Here is a 14,839-nt window from a genome sequence, read left to right as displayed (position 1 = left end):
TTACCAAGTTTTCTGTATATATCCTATGCAGCATTTAATTTCTGGACCGAACTTCTACAGCAAGCAGAAATTCCGTCCGGGGATCAAATCTGAGCCATAGCAGTGACAACACCGAATCCTGAACCACTAGGCCACCAGGGAACTCCTATACGCATTTAATTTTGAGTTTTTAGTTTGAGAACTTGGTTTAGATGCACTCTGCAGAGCTGATACAGATACATAAAAGCATGTTTTCTTTCAGTAACACAGGGCTGAGCCCCCAAACAGCTATTGACAAGTGCAGCCAAATCCTTTCCCTGTTAGGGAACAGGACTAAAGCCGACACACTGCCTTGGAGGTCACAGAGGAGTTACTCGCAGGGCGGGGTGGGAGGTGGAAGAGAAGATTGGACCAGACCTTAAGCGGCCTTCTAGATTCTGTGATTTTTCTCTGGCAAGGTAGAAAACCTCTGTTCGAATGACCCCTATTTTCTAGTGTGTAGAAACTAGTATGAAAAGAAACACTGGGAATCATTTTAGGGTCTGTGGCACATAGTTTGTTTAATCCAGATTGGATACATCAGGTACAGCAGTGGCACATGACTCAATACTGTAAATGATAGACATTTTAACATATGCACTACAGTTTCAAAAGAAGACTGACAGGAAACTCAAGAGTTTTGTTTTTTGTTTTTTCCATAGAAAGTTTTCACATGTTTCTCTTCCTGCAGTTTTGTACAGTATTTCTTCTTTGCCATTGTGATGTTGGTAAGCAAAGCCCATTTATTATATGAAAATAGAAAAGAACACACTTGATGGTTTTCACGATAACATTAATGGGGGAGGGTGACCTCTAAGGAAAACATCACATTGGAATGTCTGATTATCAAAAATAGACCATCCCTCCCACCACCCAGGTTTGTAAAATAGTCTATTGGTCCAAGCAGCCCCCCAGGACTTGGGTCAGTGCCCTACACTGGTTAGCGTGACCTCATCCAGTGTAGTTAAGTAACCTGCTCAGATAAATTCATTCCCACACTTGATAAGAAAAACGTAGAACATTCTAAATAGAAAACAAGACTCAAAAGGAACCCCTTTAAGCTGTTTCTTTTGCTGATCCACTTTCTCTGAGTTCTAACGACGCTCTTCATGATGCTGTTTGGACTCCAAGGATCACGGGTCATGAGAACGGTTTTCCTTCATCCAGTCATTTTAAAGCTCTGCAAGTGCTAAGATTTCATAAGGAAGTCAGGAAAAATAAAAGTGTCTTGGGTTCGTGTTTGCCGTGGTTACCATACCAACTAGGTTAGGAAGGAAACTAAGACCGCCCTCGATTGCCTTAGTTAGCATTAGGATCTTTCTGCCTCATTACCTGGTAATTGAAGTGAGGAAGCCTGGACCATAGAATTCATTAATAACCTAAACATCTAGGTGTAGATCAATTTCACCTACTAGCTCTGCAAAGTTGAAACAAAAGGTAAGGAAAACACACCTAGGTACATCTCTTGATGTACACTTTTCCCTGCCTATATTCTAGCCTGTAAGTGACATGACCCCGAACTGCAGGAATCACAGTTTGACGACTGGGTAAAGTCCTTAGCATATCTACGAGTTGACTTTTTTTCGTTCATTTGTGAATCAGCATCAACTTTAATTTCCGTTCAAATGCTTTGTCTTAATTTCACTTTCACACGCGCGGACTTTATACCCCTACATGAATATAGACTCATGGGTTCGGCCATCGTTGAGAATATCTGGTCTTTTAAACAGGATTCTGTGCACTTAGTCTTGAGCTTGACACTAGTTATGAAAATCGGGGAGGAAGGAGAAATAATACAGAGTTTGCATCTGGAGGTCCTGGTTCAGGGTGGTTCTGAGTGTAATGCTTTCTTCTAATCACCACCCTTGAAATCCAGGTATTAAAAATATAAGCAAGCCACAGAGTAATGCAACATGATGTCGAGGAAAAAAAATCCCAGGACAAGATGTCTCAGCCCTGGATTGCAATCATGGCTCTGCCACTATCTTGTCATGCAAATCTGGATGTCACTCAGCTTCTTTCTGCCTATTTTCCTCTCAGTCAGTCAAGGATTTAGGTACTTGACCTACTACTACCAGAGGTCGTAGAAAGGATTAAAAGGACTATAGAAGGTATACTTTAAACTGCTGTCCAAGCCTTCTCTTCACTGAGAAGCATAGATAAGCATTTGACTGGAAAAACCTGACTGTCCATTTAATCACCTATTTTTGACAGACTTGATGGTCCATGGCTGGTTCTAGCTATGAATGATGGTTCCCAAAGTATGGTTTGTATTGGTAAAGTCAGGTGGTTTTCAAGGGCTGGGTCCAAGAAGTATTGACGTTTGCACAAGACTATGTCTCTAGTTAGAGCTTGGATTCTCCGATGGGTCTTCTCTGAAGCATCGCTGCTCTGAGAAGCAGGAGGTGCAGTGGAAAAAGCACTAGACTCATAGCTAAGGGACTTGGGTTCTGGTTCCCACCTGTCATTAAATGACTGCATGACCTTGAGAAGGTCGCTTAATTTCTTTGGGCCTCAGCTTTCTCTACTGTAAAAGAAATGGGATATTGCATCTCTTCTAGTTCTGATATACGCTTAACTCCTGTTTTCTAAGTTTCCATTCATTTGGACGTAGCTTATTGGTTGGTTGGTTTTTACCGCCCCCAGTGTTGAGGAGGCTTGAACGGGATAGGTGGTTTTACAAATCTTCTCTTATGCCGAAGTGGTTCGTGAACCTCGAAAGCACGAGTCATTTCCCCAGAAAGCCTGTGCTCCCCGAAAATCCTGATACTCTCCTGGTGTTTCAGTCACTGGCCAGTGAGTTGGACATTAAACTGATTCAGGACACTTTGGCCCTTTCGCTTACTTACAAATGCCCCATAGCACTGCAGTCTGACCGAATTCTGTTGGGTAGTTGAGCCATTGTCTTGGCTTAACTTCTTTTGGACCCAAGGTGAGCTGGGTCTCTCATCTTTGGCTGAAGTATGTTGGGGACGGAGATGAAGGGGTTAGTCTGCAGGAACTGGCGCACTGCAGGGTTTGGAAATGGAATTGAAGGCATACAAAACAGTCAGTTCATTAAGGTAAAAAAACAGGGAAATCGTTTGGGACATATTTTTATTTTGAGTATTTATTTAGTTGGGTATTTTAGGGCTGCCCCCATGGCACATGGAAGTTCCCAGGCCAGGGTTGAATCGGAGCTACAGCTGCTGACCTACACCACAGCTCACGGCAACGCCAGATCCTTAACCTACTGAGTGAGGCCAGGGATCGAACCTGCGTCCTCATGGACAGTAGTTGGGTTCGTGACCGCTGAGCCAAAATGGGGACTTCTGGGACATATTTTTTAAAAAATGTCTTCATAAATTTTTGTGGGACCCACTAATATGCTGCCCTGGTGCACCACCAAACAGATCCTGGGTGGCGCAGTCATGATTCTCACCTTGCAATGACCCGTTTTTAAACACAGGCCGTTGGTGTGTGTACGTAGCCAAGCTCCTATTTCCCTTTTTATCCTTTACCCCATTCAGGTCTTAGGACGTATACGTAGAAACTTAGACACCCCTAACTGTGTTCCATTACCCGTTCTTTCAAAAGAAAAATCCCTTTTCTAAATGGAGTCCAGGCCAGGCCTCTGCCTTCCCTAATGAGACGTGTGTGTGGTGGGAACGGGTTTTACTCTCGTATGTTCAGGTTGCTGTGTGTTCGTGTGTGCACGTGCATTCCTCCGTAGTTGTAAAGCACTGCTGCCCACTGACACCAGACACCTGGGGGGCCAGAACCCCCATTCTCAGGGAAGGGGAAATCTTTGAGGCCAGACCCAGAGAAAGGACTCAGTGGTGGATGAGGGTAGCGGCGGCGGGAGGCTCCCTCTCCTCTGTCTCGCTCACTTTCTGCTTAGGTGCCACCTCGGAACCCTTTGACTTCCTCCTTCTACAGGGTCAATAGAGCTGGGGTCGTAAGGGAGCTCATGGAAGTTGTTTTTAGGTTCCCGTCCAGTAAAATGCATCTAGAGGCCACGGTGGGCAGAGAAAACCTTGGCCTACGATGAAAATGCTAAGCTGCTGAATGGAGCAAGAGTTCCCGAGGAGCTCCTGTACCTCAGAACCCAGGCTGGAAAGATGGCAAGGGGGTAGCTGGACACGGGGGAGGGCGGAAAGGGCCTTGTCACTAACCCTGAGGCCTACCAGCTCCGCTAAAAGCAGTGCAAACCGATTGGATTCCAGAAACGCTGTTCCCAGCCCCTCAGGGTGCAAGCCACTTGCCAATCGAAATGTGTCCAGATCCTCCAGAAATAATCTTCTCTTCCTCACTGGCAGGGGGGTGACCAGGCTTCTCCCCCGTTTCAGTTCTCTTCGGGGACATCAGGCCTGAAGACTCTCCAGACCTCAGGGCATCTTTCAGACCAGGTAAGAAGCATCGCGAACCTCTTCCTCGCTTTCCCTTTGGAGCATCCTTCGTGGGGGACACAGGCTCAACCTCCTGCAGCCTCCGTGGAGCTGCTTCAGGCGGGAGACCCGTCCCCAGACCACTGCCTTCTCTGCGGGAACCTGCTCGTGGGGCCTCTTGGCAGAGCTGCTGGGGGAGCTTTCCGGGGGGTCCTGAAAGGAGGGTGCAGAGCAAGGCGCCACAGGGGCCGACGGCAGCCGAGAGCCCGGGTTCGGTTCTCTCCTCCCTGGTCCCCACCGGCGCTTCCTGGGCCTCTCAGGGCCTGGCCATTTCCTTTCTCAAGATCCCAAGGGGATAAATCTGGTCGCTTGTTCCTTTTCTTCCCCAGAAACAGAAACTTCAAACACCAGTGGTTCCAACCAGAAGGGAAGCACTTCATTCTGGAAGGTGGGCTTCCCCGATCCCTCAACTCCCGTGCTTGTTCCATTCTCTTCTCTTCCACAACCGCGGTCGCACACAACAGGACCCCCCGGGCGCGAGTCTGCAGGTGCCAGGCAGTGAGTGGAGCAGGCTCTCCTACCAGGTCTCAGGATCGCGGGGGTCCATGAAGAGACAGATGGTTGGACACAGAGAAAAACAGCCCAGGGCGGGAAGCAGAGAGGAACAGAGACAATGGACCCAGGGACAGACGGGGCTGGGGGTGGCTGTGTGGTCACTCGGCAGCTCTGTGCAGGTCAGCGGGGCGGCGGGGCCCAGGCTCAGTTGACCTCGCCTCCCTGGGGGGACGGAGAGAGAACTCAGCAGTGACTGACCTCTTGGCCTAAAAGCTTTTGCTATAAAAGGAGAAAACCCAAACCAAAAACAAAACGAAAACCCTCACAAAATGCACGGTTTTGGTTCGAAGGTACTGGGTCCATGGAGAAAAACATGTCACAAAACTCCGTTGGTGTTTTTGCTTTCCACCTTTTCCCATGAATAAATATTATCCATTAAGAGCCTTGAAAAAGGTGCTTAAATACACAGTGTTATGTTTCCTTCCCGTTTCGCATGTGACAGCTCGGCCTCGCTGCTGTTTGTGGTCTTGTAGCTTCCTCGCTGGGGTCTCCAGAAACAACTGCTATTTGGTCTGAGGCCCCCCCCTCCGGGCCCTGTCCTGGGGAGCAGCCTCTACCCGCCACCGTCCCATCCCTACCCCACCCCCCCCTCCTCTGTTCCCAGTGAGATGCAGGGTCACAGGGCCCCGTCCACACTAGCAGCCGGGAGCCTCGGGGGGCCACGTGGCTGCCTCTCTCTCCATCCAGGCACAAGGTTCAGCGCTAGGGGTGCAACGGGGCGGGGCGGGCAGAATAGTGGGGAAGGGGGAGGGAGTGGTCCCAGGGGCCACTCACCAACATGCCAGCCCCCTTGGCTCCCACTACCCGCACGGGCCCTCCGTCCAGTGGCTTTACAAGGCCGAGACCTTGACGACGTTGCTGGCTATGGAAGGAATGTTCGTGTTGGGACCTGGGCTGGCAGCGGGGGGCCGACTTTCCCCCTCTGGGGTCAGCGCCGGGGGAGTGGGGATGCTGATGATGGCTGTGGTGATCTGGGAGCTTTTGCAGTTTGGTCTCAGTCCGTCGTCGGCTTTCAAATTAAGGCTGGAACGACTGGGATTAAAAAAAAGAGTGAGTTGACGATGGTTCCTCTTGCTCGTGTCCCAAGGCTTCTTCGACCCCCCAAGATCTTAGCGCATAGTAACCAGGGCGTTTTCGTATCCCTCTATCTCTGCTTTTGGTAATCAGCCTATAATTATTCATTTTGATTATTATTCCTCAATTACCCCAAACTGCAAGAGTCATGTATATTGTAAGGGGCTTTGAAACTCAGAGTGTGTGTTTATTTCCCTACAGTTGTTCTCCTGTCATTTGTGGCACTTGAATTTTGCTTTTCCTGAATCCCTTGAAGCTCACTGGACGTAGCGGGAAGGAGCCTAAATATCAGCAGAGGAAGGAGGGAAAAATCAGCCTGTGATTCCGAATCAGCCGGGGAGAAGCCGTGACTAACACAGTTGTGAAAATTATTTCCTTGAGAAAAGAGTCCATTCTCTGCACCAGAGCAGGTCATTTTTTGATTTTTTGATTTTGTATTTATTTATTTATTTTTTTGTCTTTTGTCCTTTTAGGGCTGTACCCATGGCATATAGAGGTTCCCAGGCTAGGGGTCTAATCGGAGCTGTTGCTGCTGGCCTACGCCAGAGCCAGAGCAGCGCCAGATCCGAGCCACCTCTGTGACCTACACCACAGCTCATGGCAACGCCGGATCCTTAACCTACTGAATGAGACCAGGGATCGAACTCGCAACCTCATGGTTCCTAGTCAGATTTATTTCTGCTGTGCCATGACGGTAACTCCCATTTTTTGATTTTTTATTTTTGTTTGGCTATTTTTCTGGTATCTAACCCCACAGTGGGCCCACACCTGCTGTGGTATCCTCCGAAGCATAGGCAGGACCTTTGGGTTAACTTGCCAGGATGAGAAGGGAGGTGGGGGGGTGGTGCATGCATTGGATGGGGGTGGGGTGGGGGAGGCCTGAGGACCCTCAGGTAGGTTCTGCTAGTGCAGAGCCTGTGTCACTCTCAAGCCTTAGGGGTGACGGGGATGGGAGCCACCCACCTGGTGGTGAGGGAGGGCTGCTCGCTGCCCTGGATGTGGATGGTGCTGAGCTCCTGCATGCTGCGCAGGCGGGTGGCCGGCAGGTTGGAGTTGGGCAGGTGTGTGGTTTTCTTACTCCGACGGGAGCAGCAGGTGGTGGTGAGGCCTGGGTGGCTGGACAGCGAGGGACTCCGTGTGGACGGGTAGTTCTGCATTGAACTCTCCATGCAGTTCTGCTCAAACATCTGCTCGTCTATAAACTCGTGGTTCTGGGGAAGTAGAAGGAGAAGAAGTAGGAGACGGGGGAGGAAAGCAGGGGCTACTGCCCTGCGCGCACTCGGTAGGTAGGGCTGCCTGCCTCTGCTGGGGGCCTAGAGAGAGGGCTCTGGCCGCTGGGGGCACAGAGAAGCGCTCGGGGGCGGGGAGGTCCCACAGGCATCCAAGAAGGAAGAAAGAGATTCCCGTGGGTGGCCTTGGCCATCGGACTGAAGGGCAGACATTGTGGTTGTGGAATCATGATGTGACTGATGCCTCAGCCTCCGCTTTGAGCTGAAGGTTACAGAGGCGGGGGAGGGATTTAGTGGCTTCATCAGAGCTGGAAGCAAAGACCTGGCTGACTCTGCAGGCTTTGGCGGGATCTCTCCGGGGGTGGTAGGTAGGGAATGATGATGGCTAGTGGGTAGGCTGGGTTGTCTTCTGGATTTGATGGGTGAGATCCTTATGAACCCTGGGTAGGCATGAGACATAAGCTTTTTTTTTTTTTTGCTATTTATTTATTTTTGTCTTTTTAGGACTGCATTTGCGCCCATATGGAAGTTCCCAGGCCAAGGGTCGAATCGGAGCTGTAGTTGCTGGCTTACGCCACAGCCACGTGGGATGTGAGCTGCACCTGCAACCTACACCACAGCTCACGGCAATGCCGGATCCCCAACCCACCGAGAGAGGCCAGGGATCGAACCTGCATCCTCATGGAGACTATGTTGGGTTCTTAACCCACTCAGCCACAAGGGACCACCCCATCAGCTTTTAAAGGCACTGGATTAGTCACAGAACTGGGAGAGCTTTCCTCTTGAAGGCCAGTGGGGTTCAAGTGTCAGGGTTATGATTTCTTATGATGATGACGGCTTATTTTCACACCTGGTCGTGGTGCATGGCTCTGTAATGAACCTAAAGGCACGGCGTCCCTGAGTCAAGGGTAAGCACGGGAAAGGAGTGCTCATAGCCCGCTGATGGAGGCCAGCAGGAGGGGATGGAGCGGAACCTGGGATAACTAGAAAAGGGTTGTTTGGCAGAGGTGACAAAAGATCTCAGGCATTCACGGTCTGGCCAAGGCTGCCATAAGGAGGAGGAAGTCTGAAGAGAAGTGGCATGGGAACAGCGTTCAGAGAGAGACCAGCCCTGACAGCCAATACCTGGAGTCCCCGTGGAGCTGGGGTGGGGGCGGGGGGGAGGTGGCCCAGACAGACATGGCACGTGGACACTCCCAGGATACTGACATCGGTGCCATGTCCCACCCCCTCCAACCCCTGGGGAGGTCAAAAAAGGGAACCGGAAAGGCACAAAATAAATGGAAGCCTGAGCTGGCCCTGGGTGTGACAGCGGAGGAAGGAGAAGCCCGGAAAAATCCACAGCACATGCAGAGAACCAGACCGGGGGTGAAAGGAGGAGACTCCACAGACTCAGAAGAATCAGAGAGGGAAACATCGATTGAATTTTTAAAAAAGTTATACCTTGATGGTGGAGGTTCGTACAGATAACAGGGGATCATCCACAAGATAGGACAACCCCTACAGGACAACATGCCAACAGAAGATAAAAACACCATTGATTGTACATTCCAGCATTCCCAAGCTCAGTTTCGACATTCGCTCTCTCCATCCCGGCATTCCACCCTTGCCCCCAGCATTCGCCCCCACCCCTCACCCCCACATTCCTCCCCCACACCCGGCATTCCGCCTCCTTAATCCCAGGAGCCCCGCAATCCAACCCCCTTCCCTCGAATCCAGCATTCCACCCTTCCAGGCCAGCATTCCAGCCCCTCCATCTCATTTCTTCACGGCCAGCAGTCCAGCCCTCGGCACCCAAGTGTGTGCACCCAGGTCTTTCAGTTTACACGTGCCCCCCGCCCGGCACATGCACCTTGGAAGGGCAGTTGGGTCCAGGCCTATGTCTTTGGCAAGCTCTGAGTCTCTGAGAAAAAGCCGAGATGTGCATATACGGTTTTTGACACTAAGAAGTATGGGAGCAATCCTGGAAATTCAGGGTTTATCAGGTACCAAACTCAGGGTTTGCAGAGCAGCTTTGTGTCTTGGAAGCCGTCACGGGGATCAGCGGCAACTGAACATCTGGGCTCTTGTCCCCGGCTGGCGCGTACGAGAGTCACCTAACATCTCTTTATTCTGCCCACATCTGGGAGGCCAGGACAGGGAACACTCAGAATGAGAAAAGTTCCTTCCGTGGGTGCTGAGCCCTGACCGTGGGCTCTTTGGGGAGGGAGGGAGGGAAGAGTTTTGCTTGGGCTCCGTTTGGACGTCAGCCTGCCTTCCCGCCCTGCCGCCTCTTCCTAACACTTTTCGCCAAGGGTCCAGGGTGGCCCCCACTGCCCTTCCTTTCAGTCTGTCAGTGAGGCACAAGCATCATGCCACGTTCCAGCTGTGGCCCCCTAAGCCACGAGGCTCTTTTTTTTTTTTTTTTTTTATGGCCCCACCCACAGCATATGGAAGTTCCTGGGCCAGGGATGAATCCGAGCTGCAGCTGCAACCCACACTGGATCCTTTAACCCACTGTTCTGGGCTGGGGATCGGACCTGTGCCTCCGCAGCAACTTGAATTGCTGCCGGCCTATGCCACAGCCACAGCAATGCCAGATCCGAGGTGCATCTGTGGCCTATACCACAGTTCATGGCAACGCCAGATCCTTAACCCACTGAGCGAGGCCAGGGATCGAACCCGCATCCTCATGGCTACTAGTCGGGTTCGTTTCCACGAAGCCACAGCGGGAACTCCAACTGCAGTCGATTCTTAACCCACTGAGCCGCAGCAGGAACTCCCCATGACTCTATTTTGACAATAAGCCTTTCGGAATCGAATTCCCAGGACCTGCAGGGTGGCTAAGATGGGCTGGCGCTGACAAAAATCCCTGGCTAGAGAAATACATGTGCTGCCCTCTTCATTCACTGCCTCCGGTTCCAAGAGGAATGGAGGGAGCAAAGGGACCCACAGATTGCATTCCCCTAACCGGGGGGTAGGACAAAAATGGACAGCCTTCTCTGCGTCCATAGCAATCTGTGTAAGTGCAGCCCTAGTTTTGTAGAGCAGCGCCCATCAGAACCGAGAAACTGAAAGGCAGAGGTCAGGCCTCGGGAACTAGGAAATGGGCTCTGGGGACTGAAGCCAGAGTGGAAAGCCTGGGGGAGCAGCCTCCTCTGTGCCACCGCAGGACAGGCTGGCCTCCCCACCAGGGTGACTTTGTCCCCCTCCTTGTGCTCTTCCTCCTGGGGGCTGAGAGGGACCTCATCGCTGCTCTTTGGATCTGAGGGGGGTGGACTTTGACTTCTGAAGCTTGGGCCCAGGCTGAGGATGGGGTACCGAGTTCCCACTCTGTCAGTTCTGACCTCAGACAAGGGTCAAGGGTCAGGGAGGAGACAGGAGGCGGCACTGGGCTGGGACTCACAGTGGTTTTTTCCAGGCAGTGCAGCAGGTGATGGTGCTGGCTCTCGATGAGCGAGGTGGCCTTGCCCACGTGCTCCTCTTCCGGGGTGCCCTGGGCAGAAAAGAAGAGACCCAGGTTATAAAGCGGGCAGCGCCCCTTCTCTCCACAAAAGGTGGGAGGGACCAGAAAAATCCAGATGAACCAAATTTTAGGGTCACCCTCGAACACGCTAACTTTGGGCCGGGGACCCTTGAGCTAAAGCTGATCTCGGGGTAGCTGGTCTCCTCCGGGAGAGGTAAGTGGAGGAGCTGGTGCCCCAGGGCAAGTCTGGGGCTTTGGGGTGGGGGTGCTGGTGGCCCCAGGAAGAGAAGGCAAGCCTGTCCACCCCCCCAGGTCCTCCAGGCACCCACCATCAGCTCCAGGGCCTCGTTGAGGAGTCCGTTCCGCTTGCTGTGCAGGTAGGCATTGGAGCTGCCTGTTTTGGCCACACGGATCCTGGCGAGGCGGGCCTTCTGTGATGGGCAGAGATCACGAAAGAGTGAGGGAGACCAAGAGACAAAAAGACAGTGAGCCTGGCAAAGCCAGCGACAGGGGGCTGTCCCGAAGAAGCCAGGTTCCCAGGGGATGTCGGATGAGGGGGAGGAAGCGGCTTCCTCAGCCACGGGATCTCTGTTTATAGACCTGGGGCTGGATGGAGAGGCTTCAACCCGGGGAATGGAGCGTAGTCCTGGGCAAAGTGCCTCGGGTTTGCACTCATCTCTCCAGCCTGGGTGTGATCCCGGCCAGGGAGACATCACGCATCCAAGTCCTCCCTCCGTCCCCAGATCTCACGACCCCATCGGCTCAGCAGTGCACGTGCCTTAAAGGAGCACATGGCAGAGCTCTCCTTGTCTCCCCGAGGGTCCAGTGCCAGCTCCCCGCACACAGCAGATGCCCAAAACTAGTTAATTTTGAGAAAAGCAAGGAGCGTGTATATGCGCCCCTCAGCCCCTTCCCCTCGTCCCCCTCTTCCCTTAGCATCCACTACTAAGGTAGCGTAAGTAGGTTTTATGTTTCTCTTGCTACCGTCTCTCTCCGCCCCCAGAATGTAAACTCCTGGAGGGAAGCAGTTTTGTTTTGTTCACAGATGCCTAACAATTTGTGAATCAATAAAGGAATTTACAGCGGCATGGCATGTCTGTCTTTGGGAGTGGCGCGGATGTGTCGATGTCTGTTTGTCTTGGGGCGATGGCTGTGGGAGTGCGTGTGTGTGGGAGGCGGGGGAGGATGGGGCACGTCCATACACCGTCCTGGCTCTGCTGGGACACCTGGACTTCTCCCCAGCTCCATCCCTGGGAGCCTTCAGCGGTGTCCTGCGGGAGGGCTGCGTGGTATTGCTCCTGCTGCCAGAGGCAGTGGGACACAGTGCACATGCCGGCTTCGCCTCTCCTTCCTAATAATTGCAATCAGTGTCACCATGACAGCAGCACAACCACCGAGGGAGGCCCAAGAGGCAAGAGGCTTTGGGAGGAAGGGAGAAGGGACAGATAGAGGGGTTCCTGCTGGTTTGAAAAAAAAAATGCGCCTTAACATCTGGGCTCTTGTTGATCTGGAGCCAGCTTCCCTTGCTCCTGGAAGCAGAGGTGCCCACGTGGACGCAGACTGCCCCGACACCCGCTCCTAGGCAGAGAGGTGCTTCCTCCTGCCTCTGGGAAAGTCTGCATCTAACCTCAGTGTGGACTCTCACAGAGGGGCCCTTGGAAAATGGTGGCAATTTCCATTTCTTGTCACCTTCTCCCCAGCCTGGGGAAGCGTCCCCTCCAAGGGTCCTGCTGGCTGGCTCATCTGCTAAAAGGAGGCCAGGGACTTGGATCCAGGCCGTCAACAGAAGCGCAGAGAACACACTCTGTTTACTGTTTCCGGAGAAGTCCCCCTGCGGTCAGCATGTCCTTGGAGGGACAAGTCAAGGACCTTCCCCGGTTTCTAAATATGGGGAAAAGATCAGCGCTGGAGCCTGGAAGAGGAGCCCACGACCTCCGGCTGGAGAATGAGCAGAGGAAGCGGGAGGGAAAGGAGGGCGAGTAAGCCCCGTCGCTCCTCTTCCCTCCGAGCCAAGAGGAGCCAAGAGCGTGCATTCAAGGTCCAGACAATTCTCCTCCCTGGGACTCCGGCTCCAGCCTTCCCCTCAGCCGGGTGTCTACATTCAAGCCAGTGCTTCAGCATTTGAGGATGGAGCCGTTATTGCTTTGGCTGAGTCCTGGGTGTTGAGAGCTGCATATGGAAATCCAATTGTGTCAAGCTCATTATCGCCGTATATAATTTGATCGCACCACTTAGAGGCAGACCTTTCTTGTATCTGGGGTCTGTCTTCATTACTTTCTAGAGATGAAAGATTCTCCTGCTTGCCTTTGTGGCACCTCTTTTAATCTTATCTTACCCTGGGCTCTATTAAAGCAATGGACTGTCATATCAAATGCCCTATATCGCTTAATCATTCCCCCCCACACAGGATAAAGAGGTTTGCCACGTATTTACAGAACCATACCCCGCATGTGTAATTTGGTGAGGACTTTTGGCTTGACTTTGAGCTCCCGAGGGCCAGAGCCCGTCACTTATGCATATTTTTATCTTCAGCCCCCAGCACAGAGCTTCCTACAGAGCATGCTCAGGTGAGGCTGGTGACGGCCCAGGAAGGAGGACGGTCCTACACAGTTGGTGAGAAAGTCACATTAATAAAGCCACTGTGCTAATAAAGCCACGTTAGCACACTCCTTGTGTGGACGGATCAGCCTCCCTCTCTTCTGTGGCCAGGAGCACAGTGTGAGAGTTATAGGAACATGGAGATCATCTAGACTATTTTACTTGTTAATTTTTGTATTTTTATTTGTTTATTTATTTATTTATTTATTGGCTGCACCTGCAGCATATGGAAGTTCCCGAGCCAGGGGTCGAGCCACAGTCACTGTAGAAGCAACACTGAGTGGTTATGTTGTGAGCCACACGGGAAGTTCAGTTTTTAAATTAATTTTTCTTTCTTCTTTTCTTTTTTTTTTTTGCTTTTTTAGGGCCACACCCGCTGCACATGGAAGTTCCCAGGCTAGGGATCCAATCAGAGCTATGGCCACCAGCCTAGGCCACAGTCGCAGCAATGCAGGATCCGAGCCAAGTCTGGAACCTACACCGAAACTCACGGCAACGCTGGATCCTTAACCCACTGAGCGAGGCCAGGGATCAAACCTGCATCCTCATGGATACTAACTAGGTTCCTAACCTGCTGAGCCACAATAGGAACTCTCCAGGCTATGTTATTTATTTATTTACTTTTTGGTCTTTTTGCCTTTTCTAGGGCCGCTCACTCGGCATATGGAGGTTCCCAGGCTAGGGGTTTAATCAGAACTGTAGCGGCTGACCTACACCACAGCCACAGCGACGGGGGATCCAAGTCACATCTGCAACCTACAACACAGCTCACGGACACGCCGGATCCTTAACCCACTGTGCAAGGCCAGGGATCGAACCCGCGACCTCATGGTTCCTTGTCAGACTCGTTAACCACTGAACCACAACGGGAACTCCTAAGCTCAAGGATTCTGTTGTGCCTGAGAAGACTTTCCCGATGAACCTCTTCGCTGTCTGCTGGCAGGTTCCCTTGGGCTGTGAGTCCTGCCATCTCTGCCAGAGAGGGAAGTGGGAGAAATGGAAAAGCCGAAAGGGAACACGGACAACTGCACTCAGGCATGTGTCTCAGAGAAATGAAAACTTACATTCACACAAAAGCCCGTGCACGAATGTTAGCAGCTTTATTTATAATAACCAGATGTCCCTCAACAGGTGAACAGTTAAACTTAACTGTGATGCGTCCATACCACAGAATATTGTTCAGCAAGGACAGGGAGTGGACTGTTGATGCACAGCCTCCGATGAATCTCCAGGAATTACACAAAATGGAAAAGCCAGTCCCTAAAGCTTAGCTACTGTAAACGCCCATGGATATACCATTTAAAGAATGAAAGGGGAGTTCCTTGGTGGCTCAGTGGGTTAAGGATCAGGCATTGTCACTGCTGTGATGCGGGTTTGATCCCTGGCCCAGGAATGACTGAGTGCCATGGGTACAGCTCTCCCCCCCCAAAAAAAAAAGAACTAAAAAAGAAGACATGTTGGAGTTCCATTGTGGCTCAGTGGTAATGAACCTG

At 51.8% G+C, this 14,839-nt stretch overlaps 1 protein-coding gene across 2 annotated transcripts in view; it reads right to left on the bottom strand.

Annotated features, from left to right (window-relative positions):
• Positions 513-14,839, bottom strand: part of KCND3 (potassium voltage-gated channel subfamily D member 3) — a 226,828-nt gene continuing 212,501 nt past the window's right edge. The window contains exons 4-8 of one of the 2 annotated variants that reach the window (XM_001928519.7): positions 11,078-11,179; positions 10,689-10,778; positions 8,747-8,803; positions 7,038-7,285; positions 513-6,032 (exon numbers count right to left, since the gene is read on the bottom strand). In XM_001928519.7, the coding sequence (XP_001928554.1) occupies positions 5,831-6,032; positions 7,038-7,285; positions 8,747-8,803; positions 10,689-10,778; positions 11,078-11,179 (699 nt within the window). In that variant the 3' untranslated portion in view covers positions 513-5,830. The remainder of the gene's footprint in view (positions 6,033-7,037; positions 7,286-8,746; positions 8,804-10,688; positions 10,779-11,077; positions 11,180-14,839) is intronic. The other variant, XM_021090024.1, reaches the window with a different exon arrangement.

This window comes from Sus scrofa, chromosome 4 (genome assembly GCF_000003025.6).
Source record: "Sus scrofa isolate TJ Tabasco breed Duroc chromosome 4, Sscrofa11.1, whole genome shotgun sequence".
NCBI classification, from domain to species: domain Eukaryota; kingdom Metazoa; phylum Chordata; class Mammalia; order Artiodactyla; family Suidae; genus Sus; species Sus scrofa.
Note: the sequence above shows the minus strand (reverse complement) of the source record. Positions and strands in the feature narration are given on the sequence as shown.